This window comes from Mus musculus, chromosome 14 (genome assembly GCF_000001635.26).
Source record: "Mus musculus strain C57BL/6J chromosome 14, GRCm38.p6 C57BL/6J".
Lineage (NCBI taxonomy): Eukaryota > Metazoa > Chordata > Mammalia > Rodentia > Muridae > Mus > Mus musculus.
Genome location: NC_000080.6, coordinates 50,857,743 through 50,884,292, shown reverse-complemented (window position 1 = coordinate 50,884,292; position 26,550 = coordinate 50,857,743). Strand labels below are relative to the sequence as shown.

General features: G+C 43.3%; 1 protein-coding gene and 1 long non-coding RNA gene across 4 annotated transcripts in view; one reads left to right on the top strand and one right to left on the bottom strand.

Moving 5' to 3' along the window:
• Positions 1-3,238: 3,238 nt before the first annotated feature.
• Gm26782 lies at positions 3,239-13,997 on the bottom strand. Its single transcript, XR_874615.2, has 3 exons — positions 13,737-13,997; positions 5,559-7,621; positions 3,239-4,256 (listed from the first exon to the last, which is right to left on the bottom strand). It is a non-coding gene; the product is annotated as a predicted gene, 26782 (long non-coding RNA).
• Positions 13,714-26,550, top strand: part of Tep1 (telomerase associated protein 1) — a 46,521-nt gene continuing 33,684 nt past the window's right edge. Inside the window, exons 1-9 of one of the 3 annotated variants that reach the window (XM_030247719.1) lie at positions 13,714-13,880; positions 15,708-16,298; positions 17,425-17,604; positions 18,209-18,343; positions 20,630-20,791; positions 21,278-21,439; positions 21,733-21,810; positions 23,245-23,369; positions 23,558-23,715. In XM_030247719.1, the coding sequence (XP_030103579.1) occupies positions 15,732-16,298; positions 17,425-17,604; positions 18,209-18,343; positions 20,630-20,791; positions 21,278-21,439; positions 21,733-21,810; positions 23,245-23,369; positions 23,558-23,715 (1,567 nt within the window). In that variant the 5' untranslated portion in view covers positions 13,714-13,880; positions 15,708-15,731. The remainder of the gene's footprint in view (positions 13,881-15,707; positions 16,299-17,424; positions 17,605-18,208; positions 18,344-20,629; positions 20,792-21,277; positions 21,440-21,732; positions 21,811-23,244; positions 23,370-23,557; positions 23,716-26,550) is intronic. The other 2 variants (XR_003950834.1, NM_009351.2) reach the window with 2 other exon arrangements.

Here is a 26,550-nt window from a genome sequence, read left to right as displayed (position 1 = left end):
TCATATATGCCGCAGAGCCTTTCTATTGCAGTGCTTAGCCGTGCAACTCTCTCGGGCTGCTGAAGCACACTCACTCTATCCCGTGCAATGAGTCTAGCCTCGTGAGATGTAAGAGCTGAGTGGCCAGCGACCTATTGCCTAAGCATAGATAACCATATATCAGGGGGAGCTCCATGTTCTAGTCCTGCAAGCGCCTGGGCAATAACCACCTTGTCTCTCCTAGTTTGGGCCTTAAGCTTACAGACCAATCAAAGAAGCAACACTAATCCACAGCAAAGTGTATCTCCAAATAATATTAATCCCACCCATTTTTTAAAGAAAGAAAATGCTGAGGAGATCCAATTGGGTAATCCTTTGGTCAGGGACAGGTCCAAGCGCGTGGAGTTGACCTGAAGTCTCAATTCCCGAAGGATCTGTTCAAATTCAGCCATCCAATTCTGTAACATATACTGAAAAAGACTTTTTGACAAATTAGCTGCCCTAGTAAATTTAACATACTGAATGGAAATAACACACAATCCCGGAAACTTTTGTTCACATCCCTGCTGAGTTATTTGTCATAATACATCTAGTTGTATCTGGACAAGATCTATGAGTTGATTAACCAGCATGAGACCTCTCTGTATCTTGACATTAGCTGAGGCCTGTTCATCTATGACTGTAGTCACTGAGGCTGACAAAGTGTTAATGGTGTCAGTTGTCTGGACCTGTCCAGACAGAGCCAAGGCTGTCTGAATCAAGGCTAAACCCAGTTCCTAGTTAGTGTAAAAAGGCAGGAGAATACTTGAGCATTATACATCACCGTCATTGGGAGTGGAAATGTCGACATTATCCCCCAACGCTGCTCTCTCTTTATTATTGACGCCCTGGACATCACCAAGACGATGGACATCAGTATTCCCTTGGTCAGTCTGGATTTTTCGGGTGAGTCTTTCTGGTATCCAAAATGGGTTGTCTTCATTCTGTGGGAAAACACAGATAGCTCCCCTGGATCTTATCAAAATAGGATCCGGGCCATACCATTTATTATCAAGGACATTTTTCCATTTAACCATCTCATTGGGCCTATCTGGCTCTGAACAATGACGTTCAGCCGCAGTATGGCCATGAGCATCAATATTTAAAAAATTGAGTGTAAAGAGTGCCAAAGACACCGACACTCTTGGTGCTCGGGGTAAAATCTCTTCAATTCCCCTCTTCTGTTTTATAAGATAGGCTTTGAGGGTGCGATGCGCACGCTCAACAATACCCTGTCCTTGAGGGTTGTATGGAAGTCCAGTCAGGTGGGTCACGTCCATCTGACGGCAGAACTGCTGGAATTTTTGAGACGTATAAGCTGGTCCATTATCAGTCTTAAGGAGTCTGGGTTTCCCCCAAGCACTCCATGCCTCAAGACAATGTTGAATCACATGTGAGGCTTTTTCTCCGGTTAACGGAGAAGCAAACATGATGCCAGAACATGTGTCAATGGACACATGGAGATATTGAAGTTTTCCAAAGGAAGAAACATGTGTAACATCCATTTGCCAGACCTGTAGAGGTCGAATACCGCGTGGGTTAATTCCCACATGAGGAACTGGCAAGAACTCACAGCAGCTTTGACATTGAGTAACAATGTCACGGGCTTCTTTTCTTGTCAAGGAGAAACGACTGCGTAATGTTTCAGCCGTCACATGAAAATTGTTATGAAAATTTCTTGCAGCCTCTACCGGGGATGATAGGGCAGCAGCCACCACTTTAGTGGCCTTATCTGCCAAATCATTTCCCAGAGCCATGGGGCCAGGTAGGCCTGAATGGGCTCTAACATGAGTAATATAAACAGGAAATCTTCTAGATAACAAAACTAATTGTATTTGCTGAAAAATATTGGCAACTCTACTGGAAGGCTTAATCACTCCAGCCACTTCTAAAAGATTTACTGCATTAACCACATAACAGGAATCTGACACAATATTAAGGGGTTCTAAAAAGGTTTTTAAAACTTCTAAAACCACTAAACATTTTACCACTTGAGGTGAATTTTCATTATATTGTTTGGATACCACTTTACCATTAGCCACATAGGCACCTATGCCAGTTTTTGATCCATCAGTATATACCACAATCCCATTTTTAAGTGGGTTTCTTACTGTTATTTGTGGAAAAACAACAGATTGATTTTGGGCAAACTGTAAGATTGGATGTTTTGGATAATGGTTATCTATTTTTCCTGAAAAGGAGGTAACTAAAACTGCCCAATCATTAGATGTGGCTGCCAAGGTTTGAACCTGTGCAGCGGTATAAGGTACAATTAAAAGATATGGACTTTGCCCAAAGTGGGTGATTGCTGCTTTTAGGCCTTTAAGGGCAAGCTGTGCAATTGCATCAGGATACCAATCTATTATTTTAGCTGGGGATACGTTTGGATGGATCCACAACAATGGCCCATTCTGCCACAAAACTGCGGTTGGCAATTGTGCTGTCTTAAAGACACACAAACTGAAAGGCTGCGAATCCTCAATACGTTGTAATTGTGCATTCTGTAAGGCTTTTTCCACCTTTTGTAAGGCCTGGTTAGCAGCTAGAGTAAGAGTCCTAGGGGAGGAGATATGAGGATCTCCTTCTAAAATACCAAACAAAGGCCTTAACTCAGCGGAAGGAATCTTTAAAAAAGGTCTGAGCCAATTAATATCTCCCAACAGCTTTTGAAAATCATTTAAGGTATGGAGGTGATCTCTTCTTCTCTCTACCTTTTGGGGCACAATCTTATCTGGGGACACCACAGAGCCCAAGAATTGTCCTGTATCAGAAATTTGGACCTTTTCTGTGGCTATCTGTAAACCCCACTGACTTAAAGTTTTAAGTAGAAAAGGATATGCCTTTTGTATTTTCCTTTGTTCCTCTCTGGGAATGAATGAGTCTGCGCACTGCCTCTCTGCGCAGGGCTGACGCACTACGCAGGGCGGGGACTCCACATAGGGCGGACCTTGAAGCCGACTGCCCTGAGGCCAATCAGCAAACTGGCCTTCGCCAGCCGCTTTTGGCTTCCTTAACTGATTAGCTAGCACTTTACCTGGCTGGTACCCTTTTTTCTCATAATGAGCTGCTTCTTCCTCCCAGTCTGTTTCTTCAGAGGAGAATTCTTCATCTGCTTCAGAGCTACTAAGAGCTGGCTCCCCGAGCCCATCCAGCGATGAGCACAGGCTCCTTTTCCTAGAGACCTCCGCTAATTGATCTTTCTTCTTTTCCCTTTTTCCTCTTTTTCTTCTAATCTCTCTCCAGGTATTCCTACCTAACCTTAACTTTTCCTCGGGTTCAAGACCCTTGGAAAGGCCTGTATACTTATTTTGTGTACCATATTTCCTCTTTGTTCCTACTCTCTCTCCCCGCTTTACTTCTGATAGCTTGTCCTGAATTTCCTCTAGAATTTTCAGCCCTATCTTAATCACTTGATAACATGTGAAAAGGAACAAAAGGGCTCCTAACACCAGAAAAAAATTCAAGGCCAAACATATTCCACTTTACTTCTGATAGACTGTCTTGAATTTCCTTAGAAAGTTCAAGACCAGACTTACCTCGTAAAGCTGTACTCACTGGTACTCTCGTTCCCCAGCTGAAAAGTTCTGAATTCATACAGTTGAATCCTTCTTAACAGTCTGCTTTACGGGAACCTTTATTACCGCGACCCGCAGTTCTGGTTCTGGAATGAGGGATCTTCCTTGCGCCAGTCCCGAGTTTTTTCTCGTCCCGGAATTCGGCACCAATTGTTATTAGACGCGTTCTCACGACCGGCCAGGAAGAACACCACAGACCAAAATCTTCTGCGGCAAAACTTTATTGCTTACATCTTCAGGAGCAGGAGTGCAAGAAGCAAGAGAGAGAGAAAACGAAACCCCGTCCCTTTTTTAGGAGAGTTATATTTCGCCTAGGACGTGTCACTCCCTGATTGGCTGCAGCCCATCGGCCGAGTTGACGTCACGGGGAAGGCAGAGCACAAGTAGTCATAAAAACCCTTGGCACATGCGCAGATTATTTGTTTACCACTTAGAACACAGGATGTCAGCGCCATCTTGTAACGGCGAATGTGGGCGCGGCTCCCAACACAAGTGGATCAAGGACCTCAACACAAAACCAGATACACTGAATCCAATAGAAGAAAAGGTGGGAAAGAGCCTTGAACTCCTTGGCACAAGGGAACATTTCCTGATCAGAACTCCAATGGCTCAGGCTCTAAGATCAAGAATTGATAAATGGGACTTCATGAAACTGGAAAACTTCTGTAAGACAAAAGACAGAGTCAATAGGACAAATTGGTAATCTACAAACTGGGAAAAATCTTCACTAACCCCACATCGGATAGAAGGCTCATATCCAAAATATATAAAAACTTCAAGAAACTTCCAAAAAAAATCAAATAATCCAAATAAAAAAAATTGGGGCACAGAGATAAACAGAGAATTCATAATAGAAGAATCTCAAATGGCTGAGAAGTACTTAAAGAAATGTTCAAACTAAAGAAGCAAATACACCCAGGTGGCAGGAAATAATCAACTCGGGGCTAAAATCAACCAAGTAGAAAGGAAAAGAATCAACAAAACTAAGAGCTGGTTCTTTGAGAAAATCTTTATCTTCTTTGCTTCTCTCTCTCTCTCTCTTTCCTTCTTTCTTTCTTTGCTTTTTATCAAATATAGTCAACAGGAATCAAACTGAAAAAAGGAAACTTCAGTTGACAAAATGTCTCCATCAGATTGTCTAGTAGGCAAAAGATCATTGAGTATTTTGTTGACTGGTGATTTACATTGCAAGTGCCATCCCTGAACAGACGGAATAAGAAATCAGGATGCACAAGATAGTAATTCTATTCTTTCATGATCTTTTCTTCAGTGCATGCCTCCAAGATCATGTTTGATTTCCTGTCCTGACTACCATTCATAATGTACTGCAAGATATAAGATGAAATAAACTTTTCTCCAAAAAGTTACAAATCTCTGGCATGAAATAATTTTAATAATCAACAATAAAATACTTACGACATTGGTGTAATTTTTTTAAAAAAATCTAGGATTATCTTCTTAGATCTAAATATGTTTTCTCAATCCTAAGGAATTTAATCTTAACTGTGAGACTATACTTATCTTGTCTTCAACTCCATCAGAAACGTGAGAGGAAATAAATATTATGTGAGTATGCAAGAAGTACAGTGCAAGCAGCTTCCAAATCAATGGAAATGAGAGAGACTGCTGGCTGCCTGGACAATCAACTTAATTTTTTTAAGTCATGAGAGCATCCATCTTTTTTTTTTTTTTTTTTGGTAGGTTCCACATTGGATTCTTAGAAGGTTCTTTATTTTGACTTAAAATATCCTATAATTTCTCTTCTATGGCCTTCAATCTAGCATTTAATATTTTAGTCTTCTCTTTCGCTAAGTTTGTTTTATTCTCATCTCCCTTAAAGACAATAAATGAAATTATAATCATTACTGAACAAAAAGGAAAAAATAAAACAATGAAATAGTCAAAGTTCTTAGTCATCAGGGAAATGCAAATAAAAATGACTCTGAGATTCCTCCTTATACTAACCAGAATGGCTAAGATCAAAAACTCAAGTGACAGCACATGCTGGCGAGGATGTGAAGGAGGAACGCTCTTCCTTTGCTGGTCGGATTGCAAGCTGGTACAACCACTCTGGAAATCAATCTGGAGGTTACTCAGAAAGTTGGAAGTAGTTCTACATGAAGACCCAGCTATACCACTCTTGGCCATTGTCTTAGTCAGGATTTCTATTCCTGCACAAACATCTTGGCCAAGAAGCAAATTGGGGGGGAAAGGGTTTATTCAGTTTACATTTCCATACTGCTGTTCATCACCAAGGAAGTCAGGACTGGAACTCAAGCAGGTCAGGAAGCAGGAGCTGATGCAGAAGCCATTGGAGGGATGTTCCTTACTGGCTGACTTCCCCTGGCTTGCTCAGCCTGCTCTCTTATAGAACCAAGATTACCAGCCCAGAGATCGTCCCACCCACAAGGGCCCTTTCTCCCTTGATCACTAATTGAGAAAATGCCTTACAGTTGGATCTCATGGAGGCATTTCCTCAACTGAAGCTCCTTTTTCTGTGATAACTCCAGCTGTGTCAAGTTGACACAAAACTAGCCAGTACAGCCATATACCCAAAAGATGCCCACCATACCACAAGGACACTTGCTCCACTATGTTCATAGCAGCCTTATTTGCAATAGCCAGAAGCTGTAAACAACCCAGATGTCCTTCAACTGAAGAATGGATACAGAAAATGTGGTTCATTTACACAATGGAATACCACTCAGCTATTAAAAACAAGGACATCATGACTTTTGCAGGCAAATGGATGGAAGCAGAAAATATCATCCTGAGTGAGGTAACCCAGACCCAAAAGTACACGTATGGTAGCTACTCACTATAAGTGGATATTAGCCCAAAAGTACAGAACATCTAGGCTACATCCCACAGACTGCAAGAAGGTTAACAAGCAGAAGGGCTCTAGTGAGGAGGCTTCAATCCCACTTAGAAAGGGAGAAGAAAATAATCATGGGAGGCAGAGGGAGGGATGGAGCTGGGTGGGAGAGGGGAGGAGGAGGGGAAAGCAGGGCAGGATCAGGTATGGGGGAAGGGGGAGACAGGCTGGACTGTAAAAACTACATATAAGTAAATTTTTAAAATCCCACCCAGAATCCCTGGGTTGACTCTCAGCTTTGAGGCCCTTCTCATCTTCTTGATGAGAGCTGTTTGTGTTATTTCATGTTACTTTTTTAAAAAGATTTATTTATTTATTACATGTAAATACACTGTGGCTGTCTTCAGACACACCAGAAGAGGGCGTCAGATCTTGTTACGGGTGGTTGTGAGCCACTATATGGTTTGCTGGGATCTGAACTCATGACCTTCAGAAGAGCAGTTGGTGCTTTTACCCGTTGAGCCATCTCACCAGCCCACGTTTTTTTTTTTTTTTTTTGAGATTATAATATAATTACATCATTTCCCCCTTCCCTTTCCTCTCTCCAAACCCTCTCATATATCCTTCCCATTGTTTTCTTTCAAATTCATGAGCTTTTTAAAAACAAAACAAAACAAAATTTGGTTGTTATTACACACATGAAAGTGTATATGTATATTCCTAAATGTGTAAATGCAATTGGCTCAGCCTGTATGATATTAGTTGTATATATATGTTTTCAGTGCTGACCACGTGGTATGGGATAACAACTGCAGTGCTCTTCCTAGGGGAAGACAATTTTTCCCAATCCCAGCATTTCTTAGTTGGCTGCAGGTGGGGGTGTAGCCTCCCTGGCTTTCCCTCATCCGTGTTAACATGGCGACTGGTGTCATTACTCAGGTCACATTTAGGCAGCTATATTGGAGAGACTTCATGGATGTGCAGCTTCTGGGAGACACTGTCTCATAGCAAATTCCTTGATTCCCTGGATCTTACAATCTTCCCGTTCTCTCCTTCACAACGATCCCTGAGCTTAGTTGCAAGAGTTGTTTTGTAGCTGTATCTGCTGGGATTGGGCTGTACAACTGCAATTTGATTGGTTGCAGTTTTCTGTAATGATCGATGTCAGTTGCCAAGGGAAGTTTCCTTGATGAGGGGTGAGGACTACGCTTACCTGTGGATGTAAGAGAAAATATTTAGAATGTAGTTAGGGATTGTGCTGGATAGCTTATGTCAACTTGACACAAGCTAAAGCCATCTGAGGGGGTGGGGTGGGGTGGGGAGAGGAGTAGGCAAGCCCCATAGGGTGTTCTTTTAAATTCAGGATTGATGTTCCAGGGAGCAAATTCATTGTGGGTGGTGCCTTTTTCTGGGGTGGTGGAGCTGGGTTATATAAAAACCAGACTGAGCAAGCCACAAGGAGCAAGCCAGGAAGCAAGTAGCACCCCTCAAAGGCCTCTCCATCAGCTCCTGCCTCCAGACTTCTGCCCCGCTTAAGTTCTTATCCTGACTTCCTTTGACTACGAACAGTGTTGTGAAAGCACAAGTGGAACAATTGTTTTCCTCCCCAAATTGCTTTTGGTCATGGTGTTTCATCCCAGTAATAGAAACCTTAAAGAAGGCAGGGACCATGATGGCTTGGTAAAGTGTTCTGTGTGTCTCTTTTAATCGTTTGCCTTTCTGTTTGCTGCCCCACACCTCCCACCTGTCACCGTTCTCTCCTTGGTGTCTGCTGCTGCTGCTCTTCCTTTCACAGCTCTGTATACTGTCTCTCACAGAGGTCCAACCCATCCTCTGTCATCCCACAGAACAAACCCCGCTGATTCCCTAACCAGCTTCCTCTTTTTCCCAGTCCACACATAACAATATGGGTCCCAGGGACCAAACTCAGGGTGTCAGCCTTGGCAGCAAGTGACGTTACCCCCTGAGCCACTCAGATTCTAATATATGCAAAGAACTTGTTACTAGAGAGAAACAGGGCAAATTAACGGAATGTAGCAACATCCACCCATGTTTCTAAAGGTCTAAGTGACATCTATAGTCATGCGGTGGAAATACAGAAGTCCTCATAAATATCAGGGTGTGGTGCAGGCAACCACAGTTGGGAGAGTGAAAGCTTATTATAAACCCAAGTTTTCAGCATCTTCACTGTTAAAGTTAGGTAAAGCATAGCTTTCACATAGTCATTACATGAACAAGGTTATACTTTAACTACTGTTTCTTCCAGGTAAAGACTTTAAGATTATATGTGAGCCTATTTTTTTTTTTTTGTAAATATAAGTAACAGAACCATGTGCAGAGTGGTTTTTAAAAAATAATGCTGATGGTTGTTACAGAGGAGAAATATACACTATACATCTAAAGAAAGTTATTGGAGATGAAGGGGAAAGGATTCCTATAGAACCAGGAGTGTTTTCTCTGGCTTACTCCCTTGTAAGCTTCTTAGCTGAGGCTTGTCCTTCCCTGTTCAAAGTCTATCTTCTCCAGGATATTGCTGGAAACTCCCTAAACCCAACACAGTATGTATCCCTGCAGTTTGTGTGTTGTATCATCCCCTTCGCCCTTAACAGGATTGTTGAATCAAAGTTGGGGAGGGCACCGAGTTGGGAATAAAACCGAGAACAGTCAACCATATTAATAAATGCCTGCCAGATGGCTCTGCTGGTAAAAGCGTGCCACTAAGTCTGACAATGGAGTTTGATCCCTGGAACCTCCCTGGTGGAAGGAGAAAGGCAACTCCCACAAGTTATCTGACCTTCACATATGTGCTATGGGCGTGCATGTATGTGTGCCCCCACACAAAGTAAGTACAAATGCAATAAGAATGTTTGAAAGGCTTCCCTTTGGAGGGAAGGGATAGAGGCAAGTCAGTGTAGATGTTACCCTTGTCTGATGGTCACTGGAGTTCACTGTCACTTGACAACAGTTAGGGCTGTGGGTAATAGAGAGAGGAAAATGGAGGAGGGGTATGAGAATAAAGTGTAATGACATGTGCATATGAAAATGTCATAATTATAAGGGGAGGAGTGGGGTGGGTATAATCAAAGTACACTGTATGAAATTATCTAAGAATTAATAACAATATTTACAAAAGAAAATGTCATAATTAAGTCCATTACTTTGCATGTTAACTTAAAAGTCAATAAATTTTAGAGGCTGGAAATATGGCAAAGTGGTTAAGAGTATGCACTGCACTTCCAGAGAATCTGGGTTCAATCTCCAGCACTTATGCCAAGCGACTCATAACCACTTGTACTCCAGTTCCAAGGGATTCAATATTTTCTACCCTATCTCTCGGAGGGCATGCATATATGTGGCTACACACACACACACACACACACACACACACACACACACACACACACACACACTCACACACACACACACACACAGATGTTGTTAAAAATAAATACAAAAATTAAATCTAAGCACTTGAAGATAAAATATGAGATTTGAGAACTAAACAAATTCAAGGTGGTGGAAAAGGACAGTGTCTCTTCAACTTGATTTGACAAAAATTCTTAGTGCAACAATGATTGTCAGCTAAAGAAAGAATGCTTCGACTCAAAGAAGGCGCTGCTTGGTGAAGTAGGGCATAAGGAAGCAAATGTGGGCAATTAACACTTAGCACCATCCAATTTAAAGACAAGATGAGAGGGCTGGAGAGATGGCTCAGTGATTAAGAGCTTTCAGAGGTCCTGAGTTCAATTTCCAGCAACCACATAGTGGCTCATAACCATCTCTAATGAGATCTGACACACTCATTTGGCACACAGGTGTACATAGGGATAGTACACTGATATACATAAAATAAATAAATAAATCTTAAAACAAAAGACAAGGTGAGTTTGGGCTTGGAAACCATCTCACTTAAACTTTTTCTTTGTTGTGAGCAAAGATAAACCTCACGCTTTCCCCAAATCCCAGCAGAAACGGCTTTAGGATTCAGTGACTGTTTCTAGAAGCCGAGTCCAATTTTAAATTTTGTTTTATTTCTGTTTTCTTTTTAAAAAGAATTATTTGTTTTATGTGTATGTGCATACTGTAGTCGTCTTCAGATACACCAGATGGTTGTGAACCACCATGTGGTTGCTGGGAATTGAACTCAGGACTGCTGGAAGAACAGTCAGTAAACTTAAAACTGCTGAGCCATCTCTCCAGCCCTGGCTTTTTCTTTTTTTTTCTTTTTCTTTTCTTTTCGTTTGTTTGCTTGTTTCGAGACAGGGTTTCTCTGTGTAGCCCTGGCTGTCCTGGAAGTCACTTTGTAGACCAGGCTGGCCTCGAACTCAGAAACCCGCCTGCCTCTGCCTCCCAAGTGCTGGGACTAAAGGCGTGCGCCACCACACCCAGCAGCTTTTTATTTTTTGAAATAAGATCTCATTATGTAACCCCAGCTGTTTTGGAGCTTGGTCTCAAAAACACAGCGATTCTCTTGCTTCTGCCTAACTGCTTGGACTTTGGGCATAGAAGTATGTCTGTCAAATTTGTAATGTATATGCTTATAATTCGGTCTGGAAAGTGTGTGCCTTATTAAACCTGTTATATAAGAATTACAGGAAGCTGTAGTTTTGGATTAGGTTTCTACACTATGACTCAATGGGGGAAAACTAAAAATGGAAGCTGGTGTGGTAAAGCATGCCTTAACCCCACAGCAAGCACCAGGAATATAGAGGCAGGAGGATCACTTCAAATTCAAGGCCAGCCTAGTCTACATATTGAGTTCTAGGTCATCTGGGACTTTGTAGTAAGTAAGACCTTAACTCAAAGAGCCAAACCAACTGGCCAACCAACCAAATAAAACAAACAAACAAACAAAACAACAACAAAAACCAACCCATGAGGGTGAAAGCTTCCTAATACCTAGCTGCTCGCCTGAACTGAGAAATCGGATCTTAGGGATGGAGGGCACAGTTGACACAACCCAGTTTCAATGGCTGTGACACGGAAGATGCCTTTGCTTCAAGCTTGTACAAAAAAGTTACTAAAATTACTTGGCATTAACTAATTATTTAGTTAACTCTGCCTCCCGAGTGCTGGGATTAAAGGCATGCGCCACCACGCCTGGCGTGATGAGTATTCTTGCTTGTCAACCTGACACATGTGGAAGAAAGGAAACCTCAAATAAGAAATTGCCTCCATCAAATTGGCTTATGGGCATGTTTATGGGGCGTTCATTATAATACTACTAATAACTGTTACTATTAATTGGTGAGGAGGGCCAAGGACACTATGGCAGTACCACCATGGCATTCAGGCCTAGGCTGTACAGGCAAGATGAGCAGAAGCAGAAAGCCAGCCAGTAAGCAGCATTCCTCTAATGTGTCCTCTAATTTGGCTTCCCACGGTGATGGTAGACCTGTAGAAGAAATAAACCTTTTCTTCCCCAAGTTGTTTTGTCAGTTTGTTCATTTTTTTTTAAAACCACAGCAATAGAAAGCAAAAAAGAACATCTCATGCTAGCAACTTTGAATAGCCCTGGGTTTTAGATTTTCAGTCTTGTGGTAAGAATCGTAGACTCATCATCCCTTTCCCTATAGAGAGATGTCAATTAAGACTGATGGCTATTAATATGGATGGTATTGCGTTCTAGGGATGGTTTTAGAACTCTCTCTCTCTCTCCCCCCCACACACACATTTATTTCTCACAATTAGGATAATTTTTAGCATTTAATATTTAGTAGGTGGGACTTAAGAGTGCTAGACCCTTAGTAACTGTGCAGAGCACTTCTACAGTGAGGGGCATTCTTGTGCTTACAACTTTGAATGATTCTGCCAGTCATTCATGCACATTAAAAATCCATGGGGCTATGAGATGGTGGCATGCATTTTAATCCTAGCACCCAGGAAGCAGAGGCAGGCAGATCTCTGAGTTAAAGGCCAGCCTCGTCTACAGACTGAGTTCCAGGATAGCCAGGGCTACACAGAGAAATCCTGTCTCGGAACTACAACAAAATCTATTAAAATTACTATTTATCTTTAGGGGTTTTTCATTTTTATATTTATTTATTTACTCACTTACTTATTTTATGGAGGCAAATGCTCCCTAAGGAATCTGGCTTGAACTTGAGATCCTTCTGCTTCAGCCTTTAAAATCTCTGGAATTATAAGGGTATATTACCTGGCTAGTAGTAATTTACATACAAAACAGACCTCCACCCACACACTCCACTTTGTATTTATGAGTTTTGCCTCTATGTATGTCTGTGCACCACCTTCATGCCAAGTGCTCTTGGAGTTTAGAAGAGGTCACCATGGGTAATTAGAGTTACCAATGGTTGTGAGGCATGATGTGGGTGCTGGGTACTGAACCTAGGCCTTCTGCAAAAACAGATTCTCTTCATTTCTGAGCCATTAGAGGGCAGCCTGGTCTACATAGTGAGCTGCAGGCCAGCTGGGGTTATATAGATAGACCTTGTCTAAAAATAAAAGCCCAAATCCCCAAAATCAAAATTTAAAAAAATTTGTTGCTGGGCGTGGTGGTTGGTGGTGGGGTATGCCTTTAAATCCCAGGAGATGGGAGGCAGGGGCAGGCGGATCTCTGTGAGTCAGAAGCCAGCCTGGTCTAAACAGTGAGTTCCAGGACATCCAGGGTTACATAGAGAGACCCTGTCTGAAAAAGAAAGAAACAATCAAAAGGGTTTGGTTTATTATCTCAGGTAGTTTGTCGCAGTAACAAAAAGATAACATAATGAACTCAAATAGCATGAGTAGAGTTAACTCTTTGATCTTCCTGCCAGAGCCTTCTAAGTACTAGGATTACATGTGTGTGCCACCATTCTGAATCATATTTTCAGAGGTTTTCAGTCAAGGATCTCTTGACCCTCTTGCTTTGGCCTGTGGCAAAGCAGTTCACGGATGGGGTGGAGTGGGATTGAGTGGGGTGGCGACAGACGAAACTGTTTACTTTCATGGTGGATGAAAGGAAGCAAAAGGGAGAGAAGGGGCCTGACTTTCAAAGGTCAGCCAAGGGCACACTCTCAGCGATCTTTCTTTCTAAACGTTTCACCACCTCCCAACAGCTGCCCAAGGCTGGCATGATTTTAGCACATAAGCCTCTGGGGTATTTTCAGGATACATAATAGCATCAGAGCATGATTGTATTGGGTGGAAATACAACTCGGTTGGTAAAGTTGGCCTAGCCGGAAGTATAAATCCCTAAACTGTGCAAATCAAACCGGGTGTGGTTAGCACAACCCTATAATCCCGGCATTTGCGATATCCTACACGCGGCAGCCCCGCCCTCAGCCCCGCCCTGCCCCCAGCCCCGCCCCTCCCTCGCCCAGCCTCACCCCTTGGCCTCACTAGGGTGTTGGTTTTCTTTCAGTTCTCTGCTTCCAACCAGTCCACTGGCTGACCCAGGCCGGTTTCTGCTCCCCGTTGCGGAGAACCAACGCGCCTCTCATTGCGCACAGCTTTTCCAATCCTGAGCGCAGGTAGAGCCCTGGCCGAGACCTGTGTCAGCTGGACTCCCGGAAGGACCTCTGGGCGAGCGTGGTGCAGCCGCTTAGTCCTTCCGGGCGGCTGGCAGGGAGGTGGGGTGGCCTTAGTGGGGCGGAGGGATAGATGCTCAGAGAGAATGGGTTCCTTTTGCCTTAAAGAATCCTAGGAGGGAGTGACTGTAACAAATGAAGAGTGTTGTGATCACTTTTGGCAACAGAAACTCACTAGACTGACACGTTTAACAGTAATGGACACTAAGGTGCCAACGCGGTAGGCCTCCACGACTTCCTAAGAAAAGAATAGCGTCTGAAGTATGGCTTCAGGTGCAAGGCCAAAGAAAAGGGACCGGGGTAGGAGTGGAGGCAGGTATACATACAAACTAGTGTATACACAGAATGTCAGTATAAAACTATCAATACCAGTTATCTCTGGAACTTGGGGAAGAACTTTTAAGCTTTCAGAAGTTAATCAGAATCTCTATAAACTCCAGAGAGGAAAAAAATTACATGTCTTTATTTCTCTGTTAACTTAAAATTTTAATTGAGAACTTGTTTTTCACTCTTGGATTATGCCAGATGTGGCTGTGTATGTCTTAATCCTAGCACTGGGGAGGCAGAGGCAGGTGGCTCTCTGTGAGTTGGAATCTGTATAGTAGTTCCAGGTCAGTCAGACCTTTTTAGTGAGACCTTGTTTCAATACATACATACATACATACATACATACATACATACATACATATTGGATTAATTCTGAAATTCCTTATTACTCGTTGGGTGTGTATATGTGTGTATGTGTTTGTTTGTGTGTGCAAGAGTATGTGCATATGCGGATATATATACGGGTATGTGGAGACTAGAACTCCACACCAGGTGTCTTATTCTATTGCTTCTCGAGTTACTTTTGGTAGGCTGGCTGGCCAGCTTGATGTAAGAATCTGCCTGCCTTTCAGTGTTGGGATTACAGTCATAGACTACTGAGCCTTACTGTCATCTAGATGTTTTATCAACTGACCTATCTTTCTAGCTTCCCACCTTTTTTTTTTTTTTTTTTTTGGACAAAGTCTCCTATATTCCAGGGTGATTTTGATCTTTTAACTTGCTATGTAGCCAAGGATGACCTTTGAACTCCTAACCCTTCTGCCTCGGCCTCAAGTGCTGGGAGTGCAGGTGTATGCCAGCCCAGCCCTCACTACTTTTTTTTTTTCCTTGTAGTACAGGGACATGAGAGGAATAGCAAGACACATTTTCTTTTGAGAAAGAGAGTGTCAGTGCTCACGTGGACCTGGAATTTGCTATGTAGCCCAGGCTGGCCTCCATGTTCTTATGGTCTCCTTTTCAGCTGTGATTCTAGACAGGTCACCGCTATGCCATGCCAGGCTTCTCTCTAAGCTTTTGCTTTCCCTTTTCCCCCCTGTCCCCTTAGAATTACGCCTGGATAAATCTAAAAGGGGGGGGGGCAGCAAGATGGTTAAAAGTGATGGCTGTACAACACTGCAATACCGACCACTGGAGTTCAATCCCCACATCCCACTGTAGGGGGAGAGAACCAACTCCCAAGGATTGTCCTCCAGCCTCACACATGCTGTGACACGCATGGCCAAACTTATAGACACACCTGTCTTCCCCTCTCCCTCTCTCAATACACACACACACACACACACACACACACACACACACACACACACACACGATAATAATAATAACAATAACATAATTTTAAGAAGTAGAAATATTTGTTTGTTGCCTATCACTGGCACAAACAGATGAGTATGGAGTTGATATGTTTCTAGTGCATCTCATTACCTGTTTTTTTTCTTCTAGGCATATGTTGATTGTTCTTCAGCTATGGAGAAGCTCTGTGGGCATGTGCCTGGCCATTCAGACATCCTCTCCTTGAAGAACCGGTGCCTGACCATGCTCCCTGACCTCCAGCCCCTGGAGAAAATACATGGACATAGATCTGTCCACTCAGACATCCTTTCCTTGGAGAACCAGTGTCTGACCATGCTCTCTGACCTCCAGCCCACGGAGAGAATAGATGGGCATATATCTGTCCACCCAGACATCCTCTCCTTGGAGAATCGGTGCCTGACCATGCTCCCTGACCTCCAGCCTCTGGAGAAGCTATGTGGACATATGTCTAGTCATCCAGACGTCCTTTCTTTGGAAAACCAATGTCTAGCTACTCTCCCCACTGTAAAGAGCACTGCATTGACCAGCCCCTTGCTCCAGGGTCTTCACATATCTCATACGGCACAAGCTGATCTGCATAGCCTGAAAACTAGCAACTGCCTGCTCCCTGAGCTTCCTACCAAGAAGACTCCATGTTTCTCTGAGGAACTAGACCTTCCACCTGGACCCAGGGCCCTGAAATCCATGTCTGCTACAGCTCAAGTCCAGGAAGTAGCCTTGGTATTTGCTTTTGGGTGCTCATCTTGACTCTAGCCTTTTTTTTTGCTATATGTTCTGTTAGTAGATTGATTTCAGTGCCTTAGTTTCCACCTCTGATGATCTGTGTCTGGGGACCTTCTTTTCTCGGCATTTTTGGTATCAGCCTTTTGGGTTTTTTTGGATAGTTCTAGGAATTGAACCCAGAGGCATGCACATGGTAGGTAGGCACTCTATTACTGAGTCTCTCATGACCTTTCTGAAGTACTCTTTACCTCAGGGCTGTTTTCATTGGCATCTTTATTCTTATCAAATATCTAGTGATTCTGGGTAATAGATCTTGCCTCTAGAAAGCCTCTGATCAAGAAGAAATCCAACATGATTATCATAACAAAGTTGTGCCTCAAAGGATGGCTTTGAGGTTAGACATGCTGATCTGTCTGTATCTGAGATCACTTCCTTGAATGCTCCTGTGTTTACACATGTAAGCACATTTAGTTCATAGATCAGAATTAGCAGACAGGACTGCATTTCCTCTGTGGATACGTGGGGAAAAGTTAACCTGAACTTATTGTATCTTAGCTAACTATAAAGTATATAGTATACAGTTTGCCTTAGGCAAAGCTAATATTCCCCCTGGAGCTTTGAGTTCCTCATCTTTCAAATCAAGTCAGTGAAAAATGTGCTTCACAAGGTTCTGGTCCAAAGTACAGCTGCTATTGCCCTTACGTGATTTGCAGTTTGTAGAGTCAGACATACCTTAGTCCACCAAATCTTTCAACAGCCCTCTCAGGGAGGTGATAGTGAATGAAGAAGCTTGGGGCTTCTGGGGAATAGACTTGGGGCTTGGCATTCTTCTGACTCAGAAAGCACCATAATGAGTTTAGAAGGTATGTGAGATGCCCCCGGCTCCCAGACTTGCAGTCATGAAATGGCAGCGGGGAAGACCACAGAGCATCTGAGAAAAAACCCAGAAGGCTGGGTAGAGAAAAGGTAGTGTGATAAAGAGCACCAAGCTGGGGTAAAGGGAGAGGGTTTATTAGTTTAGAGATTTGGACCTTTCATATTTCTAAGAGATACTTTCCTACCCCTCTGTTGGAGGGCTGTGCATGCATTCGTGGTGCAATTTTATAACAGCCACTGTTCGTAGGGTCAATGGTGTGTCTCCAAAGAAAAGGAATTTCAAGAAGAAGAAAGCACAGAAGTCCCAATGCCTTTGTACAGTCTAAGCTTGGAAGAAGAAGAAGTGGAGGCACCGGTCTTAAAACTCACATCTGGAGACTCTGGCTTTCATCCTGAAACCACTGACCAGGTCCTTCAGGAGAAGAAGGTAGAACTTCCAGAGTTGAGAGGTTGATGGTGGAGGGAAGGGTGAGGCTGGAGACCTGAATTGGGGCATCTCCCCATGTGGAACATGGTAGAGGGAAAAGATCCCGTTTCCTGCTTCCTAATCTACTTGTTCAGCCTCTCAGTTGAATAGACATCTTTCTGAACCTTGGTCCACATTCTCTGTACCTATTTATTTATTATTTATTTATTTATGCCTATGAGTATTTGCCTACATTTGTAGGTAGGCACTGTTTGTATCTTGTGCTTGTGGAGGTCAGGAAGGACGTCAGACCCCTCTGGGCATGGTGGCCCATGACTTGTATTCTGAGTATTTGGGAGGCAGAGGCAGGTGGATCTATGGAAGTTTGAAGCCAACCTGCTCTAAATAGTGAGTTCTAGCTAGGGCTACAAACTGAGACTTCCCCCTGCATCTGTCCCGCACTCTGGAGCTGGATTTAAAGGAGGTCATGAACCAATGTGGGTACTAGGAACTCAACCTGGGTCCTCTGCAGCAAATGTTCTTAACCACTGAAGCATCTCCCCAGCTCCTCTGACCTTGACCGTACAAGTTGGTCTGTATTTACTCCTTTCTTCTGTGTTTCAAGATGGCTCTCTTGACCTTACTCTGCTCTGCTCTGGCCTCAAATGTGAATGTGAAAGATGCATCTGACCTTACCCGGGCATCCATCCTTGAAGTCTGTAGTGCCCTGGCCTCCTTGGAACCGGAGTTCATCCTTAAGGTATTGCTGTATGAAGGAGTGGGGAGAAGAGGGAGATATTAATGTAATTATGGTACGAAGAGCTGGTTATTGGCTCCACGTAGGAATGCAAGGAACAGTTGCTCAGGAAGGGAGCAAGATGTCTGGGCAGTCTGGGGCCTAGTCCCTGGGGTTCTGTGGAGTGGAGAAAAGGGAGATGGGGGAAGGTGTACTAGAATTGGTTTACACAAGCTAAATGCACAAAGCTAGGCTGTGGGAGTCTTGTTAACATGATGAAACTTGGATCTGGACCCGTGGGTATGTAAAACTCTTCCCCAGATATGTGTGAAGTAGACAGATAAAGAATGGCTGCTTCAGAAGCAGAGAAGAGGGATGTTCTAGTTTCATTCTGTGCCTGCAGTAAGTTACTCTAAACAAAAGCCACTTAGGAGAGGGAGAGGACTGTTCTGTTTTTGCTTATACTTCCGGTCACAATCCATCACTGAGAGAGGTTAGTGCAGGAACTTGAGGTAGTAGCCATGGTGGAACACCATGAGCTAGCTTCCATAAGCTCATGCTTGGCTTTCTTCTTTCCTTTTTTATTTTTCTTTTAATTTTTACTCTTATTTAGTCTAATAAGACTATGTATGCTATAAATACAGCTCAAAGGATTGACATGAAATGAACACAGTTGTTTAACCTGGCTGGCTCATTACTTCCAGAATCAGAACATTACTATAGTCTCTCACAGAAGCTACCTCAGGCCCAGTCCCTGTCACTTCCCCCTTCAGCAAAACCAGCCACCAACCTCAAAGAAGTTGCCCAGGAAGGAAGAAAGCAGCCCTCAAGTCTTAGTCAGGGTTTCTATTCCTGCACAAACATCATGACCAAGAAGCAAGTTGGGGAGGAAAGGGTTTATTCAGATTATACTTCCACATTGCTGTTCATCACCAAGGAAGTCAGGACTGGAACTAAGCAGGTCATGAAGCAGGAGCTGATGCAGAAGCCATTGGAGGGATGTTCTTACTGGCTTGCTTCCCTTGGCTTGCTCAGCCTGCTCTCTTATAGAACCCAAGACTACCAGCCCAGGGATGGCACCACCCACAATGGGCCCTCCCACCCTTGATCACTAATTGAGAAAATGCCTTACAGTTGGATCTCATGGAGGCATTTCCTCAACTGAAGCTCCTTTCTCTGTGATGACTCCAGCTTGTATCAAGATGACACACAAAACCAGCCAGTACACCTCAGTTAGGTCCTCCTTGTTTTGGGGGAAAGGGGTGGGGACAATTAGGATGCTAACTTCAAACACCACTTCTCAATTTTATATACATATACTTACATATATATATATTTTTTTATAATATTTATTACATATATGTATGTAACATAACATTCATTCACAATGTTGCATACAGCTGGTGGAGTTTACTGTTGTAGTAAGTCTACATTCCACAGCTCATCTATGCTACAATTTAGCAGTGAACTGTTTGTACTTCTAGGCCATCATAAATAATGTTGCCCTGAACACATATGCTATTTAAGTGTACTCATACAGGCATTTCAATTATATTTTTGTACCAGGATTAAACATTTCAGATACCGATCAACCATTATTCAAAAGTATTTGTACCAATTCCAACTCTTTAGCTAGCTTCCTTATACAGTACAGGATGACCTGCCTAGAGCTAATGCCACCCACAGTGGAGCAAATAATAATTAAGACAATCTCCTCCCAGACACGCCCACTGGCCAGTCAGATCTAGGGAGTATCTCCCCTGAGGTTTCCCTCTCAGATGACTCTAGGCTGTCAAGTTGACAAAACTAACCAGGACAAGGGGAAAATGTTTTCTGTGAAGCTTTGGAAGATGACAGGTTTAATCAGCAATTGAACCCTTAGTAAAAGGTTTTGTTTTGCTTTTCTAATGAATAGTATTTTATTTTACTAAGCAATAATCTGGATACTGAATATCTTTTTCTTCATATGATTTAGTGTAATTTTAAGGCTCACGGTTACCAGAAAGATTTCAGGAAGATCAGAACTAGTTGTCAGCCTGTTATTTCTCTCATTTACAACGCACCCACGTTGCAATCAGTGAGTTCTTGTTAGATGTTGGAATGAAGACTCTTCCTGACAAGGCCAGGCCTGGTTGATGATGTAGAAGATGGCCAGGAGATGGCGTGATGCTTGTGTTTTATCTTTCCGTAGGTGGTGTGGCGTGCTCAGAAATGGTTTTATACTGGCAGATTCAATAAGCCAGATAGTTTAGGGCATGGAGCTGTGGGATAAGTGACCAACATGCCAATCTCTTCTACCCTCCCCCGCAGGCATCTTTGTATGCTCGGCAGCAACTTAACCTCCGGGACATCGCCAATACAGTTCTGGCTGTGGCTGCCCTCTTGCCAGCCTGCCGCCCCCATGTACGACGGTATTACTCCGCCATTGTTCACCTGCCTTCAGACTGGATCCAGGTAGCCGAGTTCTACCAGGTATGGTACTTAGCACTCTGCACTTTGACCTTTCTTCTTTTCCCCTTTTGATCATAGAGGACATTTTTAGACAAGGTAGCCTCCCCCACCCTCCCGTTTTCCTGCATCCAAATGCCCAGAGAGGATAAGTTTTCTCTCTAAGAGCCAAGTGGGCTAATGGAATAATGAGATGCGGGTTGGATCAAAGTTTGAGAAAAAGTTGGTCTTATTCTGGACTTTCTTCATTTTTTTAATTAATTATTTTATTTATGTACATCCCAATTGTTGCCCTCCCCCTACCCTCAGACTTCCTCCCCCTACCCTCAGACTTCCCTTTAACAGTGATGCACTTAGAGAAGACTGCTGATTTGTCTTGAACACAGAAATGTAATTTTGGACATGGGAGTAGGAAATTGTTCTTGTTCCTATGTAACTCTAGGATGTGTGTGTGTGTGTGTGGTGGGTTCTGCTGAGTTTTTTGTTTGTTTGTTTTGTTTTCTTCTACAGAGCCTGGCAGAAGGGGATGAGAAGAAGTTGGTGTCCCTGCCTGCCTGTCTCCGAGCTGCCATGACCGACAAATTTGCCGAGTTTGATGAGTACCAGCTAGCTAAGTACAACCCACGGAAACATCGGTCCAAGAGGCGGTCCCGCCAGCCACCCCGCCCTCAAGTCAGTCTTTGCCTCAGCCCTAGGAGTTCATGGCCCCTTTTCTCTGGGGAGGGAGGGAGAAAGGAACAAGTTGAGCTTGGGAGCTCCTATCCACAAGTATCTGACATGTTTAGATACCAGAAAGCAGAGAAGGCAGAGAGGCCCAGATAACCTGTGTAGCGCTCAGGGCCAGAAGGAACAGAGCCACCTCTGTGAACGCACTTCCTGTTTGACAGAGATATTCTTTCAGGGCTACTGGAATGAGCAACTTCCATTTCCCTGTTTGAAATGTTTTCTCCTATTCCTCCCTGTAGAAGACAGAACGTCCATTTTCAGAGAGAGGGAAATGTTTTCCAAAGAGCCTTTGGCCCCTTAAAAATGAACAGATTACGGTGAGTTCCTTGCTTGGGAGTTGTCTGTCTGTCTGTTTGTCTGTCTGCACTACCCCTCTGCATTGAATTTAGAAATAGAACTCCATCAGTTTTAGAAATCTCAGCAGCGCTGGGCGTGGTGGTGCACGCCTTTAATCCCAGCACTTGGGAGGCAGAGGCAGGCGGATTTCTGAGTTCGAGGCCAGCCTGGTCTACAGCGCGAGTTCCAGGACAGCCAGGACTACACAGAGAAACCCTGTCTCGAAAAACCAAAAAAAAAAAAAAAAAAAAAAAAAAAATCCCAGCAGCCAGTGTGGTAGACAGTTACTTGTCTCCTACCTGGGTGTTCTCAGTTGTGATTGTGTGGTTTGGTTCAGAGAACAAAGGGAAGGAGCTTTTTCTCCTCTGTTGTTTACAGGTAACATATCCAGCTGGATCCATGAATTTAAAATGTCAAAAACATTTCCACTCCATATAAAGCTTTAAAAATATTTATCTTTTTTATGTATCTGAGCATTTTGTCTCTGTGTGTCTGTGTGTCACATGTATTCCTTCTGAGCCCAGAGGATGGCATCAGGTCCCCTGGGATTAGAGTTACCGACATTTGTGAGTCACCATGTGGAGGTTGAGAGTTGAAATGGGACCTCTGGAAGAGCAGCCAGTATTTTTTTTACAATTGAGTAGTCTCTCCAGCCCCTTGTAGAAAGTTTTCAAGTCAAACAGATGCCACCACAATGAAGGCTCATGATCTAGATAATAGTTGCCTCTTTTTCCTTCTCTGAGAGAATGAGGATCTTCTACGTTTTCATTCCTGCCTTGTTCTTTATAAGCCAGTCGCTCCATAGTGACTCTGATAGGTCAGTCTTGTAGGAGTGAAACACAAGAGCTTTCAGAAAGCTGATGTTATCCCCCACCTACCTACCTCTCTCTCTCTCTCTCTCTCTCTCTCTCCTCTCTTTCTTTCTTTCTTTCTTTCTTTCTTTCTTTCTTTCTTTCTTTCTTTCTTTCTTTCTTTCTTTCTTCCTTCCTTCCTTCCTTCCTTCCTTCCTTCCTTTCTTCCTTTCTTCCTTTCTTTCTTTCTTTCTTTCTTTTTCTTTGGGGACCCAAAGAACTACTACCTTTTGATCCTTTTTCTGTTTTGACGTGTTCTACCATGTTACCCATACTGCCTTGCGCTCTCTGGATCTGTTGTGGAGTTCTTTTGCCTTAGTCTCTCAAGTTGCTGACGCTGCCGGGGCCTTTAGCTACAGCTGTGTCCTTGGGAGCTCCCACAGATTTTCCCTTGATGTTTCTATTCTTTGTCATCATATGTTTTAGAGAATGAAATCACCTCAAGGGTATATGACCATTTTATGCTTTACTTCCTGATAGGGTAAGGTAGGCTTATGTTTTTATTTTGATACCCCACGATCATGGCTGAAATGAACCCTGTGGTACTTGGGGCTGTTTCCACAGTTTGAAGCAGCTTATAATGCAATGCCAGAGAAAAACAGGCTACCACGGTTCACTCTGAAGAAGTTGGTAGAGTATCTACATATCCACAAGCCTGCTCAGCACGTCCAGGCCCTGCTGGGCTACAGGTGAGACAGGGTATTTCACATGCATTCCATTGACCTGGTCATTCTGGCTCATTCATGGCTCCAAGCCTGATAGTTCTCACTCCCAGCAGTATGAGGGTCGTCAGTGGTGTGAACATGACTGGCTGATTTTGGCTCTTTCCAAATTTGTGTAAGTGTTGAACTGATAGGTACTTTCTTCCCTCTCTCAGGTACCCAGCCACCCTAGAGCTCTTTTCTCGGAGTCACCTCCCTGGGCCGTGGGAGTCTAGCAGAGCTGGTCAGCGGATGAAGCTCCGAAGGCCAGAGACCTGGGAGCGGGAGCTGAGTTTACGGGGAAACAAAGCTTCTGTGTGGGAGGAGCTCATAGGTAGGTGGCGTTGATCGGTGATCAATCAATCGATTCGATCGGCAGTTCCTTTTCTGACTTCTCCCTTCCTACGCCTGTATTTTAGATCCCACCCTGAAGATTTCCACAAAATGGTGCAGTGAATTTTCAACTTAATTTACATAACCAAAAAACTGGATTTTTGAAGTTTGCCATTTACCGCACCACTGTAGACCCTGGAATTTGCTTTAAATAGTGTTGCTATCATAGGTCGATCATGATTCCAGATGTCTGTAGGCGATACACAAGTCTTCAGAAACACAGGGCAGAAGAGTTGTACCTCTTTCCTGTTTGCACTTGTAGCAATACGCCTAGAATATATTGTAACCAAGTGGGATTAGATCTCAAGAGCTACAGAAATTCATGTAGGATCTGAAAAGTTTAATCATTTTTCCCTCTACTGGTAAAGGAAGAAAATTCACTTTGGGGAAGACCAAATAACCTTCAGTCTTTTCTTTCTCCGTTGATTGTCTATTTTTAACTATGAAAGGCTCCTTAATGCTTTTTTCTTTAAGTATTTAAATTTTATTTTTAATTGTGTATGTGAGTTCAGGTGCCCTCAGAGACCAGAAACGGACATCGAATACCCCGGAGCTGGAGTTATAGACTAACTGTAGGTGTTAGGGGTTAAGCTTAGTAACACTGCAAGAGCTGTACTCTTTCTTCACTGCCGATTCACTCTCTTCAGCCCATTTTTGAGGGGGTGGAGAGTTGTCCTAGCAGTTAAGAACATTGGTTGTTCTTCAAAAGGTTCTGGGTTTGATTCCCAGCACCACGTGGTTGATCACAACCATCTGCAATTCCAGCCTTAGAATATCTTATGCTCTCTCCTGGTCTCCACAGAACCAGACAGGCATGTGGTTCACAGACACACATGCAGGCAAAACACTCATACACATAAAACAAACAAATTAATGGATAATTTTAAAAAGAAAAAGGTCAGCTCTGTTCTCTCCTTTATACCCCTTTCCTTTTGCTTCATCTTTGGTCTTTGGAAATTCAATTTCTCTCTATGTTGAAATATATGTAACATTAGACCTTGGTGGATGTGGTGGTTTGAATATGCCTGGCCCAGGGAGTGGCACTACTAGGAGGTATGACCTTGTTGGAGTGGGTGTGGCCTTGTTGGAGTGGGTGTGGCCTCATTGGAGTGGGTGTGGCCTTGTTGAAGGGACTGTGTCACTGTGGGGATGGGCTTTGAAACTCCTTGCTGCCTGGAACATAGTCTGCTTCTGGCTTCTTTTGCATGAAGATGTAGAACTCTCAGCTCCTCCAGCACCATGCCTGCCTGGATGCTGCTGTTCTTCCTGCCATGATGATAATGGACTGAACCACAGAACCTGTAACCCAATCCCAATTAAATGATGTCCTTTAGAAGAGTCGCCTTGGTCATAGGGTCTCCTCACAGCAATGGAAACCCTAAATAAGACAGTGGAAACCTTCCAATTTTGGAATTTTTGAGCCCAAATGCCTTTGTTGTTTGTTATATATTGTACTCAAGGCAGCCTGAATTGCTTTGCTATGTAATAGTCTCTCTGTACCGGTGCCTCTGTTGATATCTGTATAAGAAATGCCTGGGAATTAAATTCCCCATCATCTGTCAGCCTTTCCACCAATTTACAAGTTAAGATATAGTGAGGAAAAGGCTTTAGGTGTGGGTAGGTGTGGTGATGCACACTTGTAATCATAGTGATTGGGGACTGAGGCAGGAGGAGGACTAGTTTGAGATCAGCCTGATAAATTCTCTTCTCAAGCAAACAACACAAACAAATAACAAAGAAGGATGTTGTAGTGTTGGGCTGAGTCTACATGCATGTCTCTACTTTTTTTCACTTTGCTGAGAATCTCTAACCCTGAACATTTCAACGGCAGCATTTATCTTGTTTGAGACTAAATTCTCCATGGTTAATTTCTTTTTTTCAAATTTTTATTTTCTATGTATATAGTCTTAGTCACAATTCTGTTACTGTGAAGAGACACCATGACCAAGGCAACTCTTATAGAAGAAAGCATTTAATTGTAGATGTGAGTGGACTTGCTTATAGTTTCAGAGATTTATTCCACTATTACCATGAAGGGATGCATGGTGGCATGCCTAGTGCTGTAACTGTAGCTGAGGGCTATATTCTGAGACACAGAGAGAGTGGGGAGGGGAGTAAAAGGGGGAGGGGGGCAGTGGGGGAGGCAGGGGGGAGAAAGAGAGACTGGGTCTGGTATGGATTTTTTAAAACCTTAAAGCCCACCCTGAGGGACACACTTCCTCCTACAAGGCCACAGCTACTCCAACAAGGCCACATCCCCTAATCTTTATAATCTTTTCAAACACCATTCAAATATATGAGCCTATGAAGCCATTCTTACTCAAACCACTTCAAGGGAGTTTTGCTTTTATGTATGTCTGTGTATCACATTTGTGCTTGGTGCTTGAAAATGCCAGAAGAGGGTATTGGATCTCCTGGGACTGACTGGAGTTACTGAGGGTTGTGAGCCACCATGTGGGTTTGAACCCAAGTTTTCTGGAAGAGCAGCCAGTGTTGTTAACTGCTCAGACATTTCTCTACCCCTCCCCCCTTTTATTTTCAAGATAGAGTTTCTTTATATTGCCCAGGCTGTTCTCAGCTATTCTTCTGTTGAGACTGTAGGCATGCACCTAGCCTGAAAGACACTTACTTTCTTTTTCTTCCTCTCTCGTTATCTCCCTTTTTGAGAATGCCTACCCGTGTAATCCAGCCTAGTCTCAGATCCCAGTCCTTATGCTTCAGGCTCCTCAGTGCTGAAATCATGCTTCCGCGTGTGGTCACCCAGAGTGCACAGAAA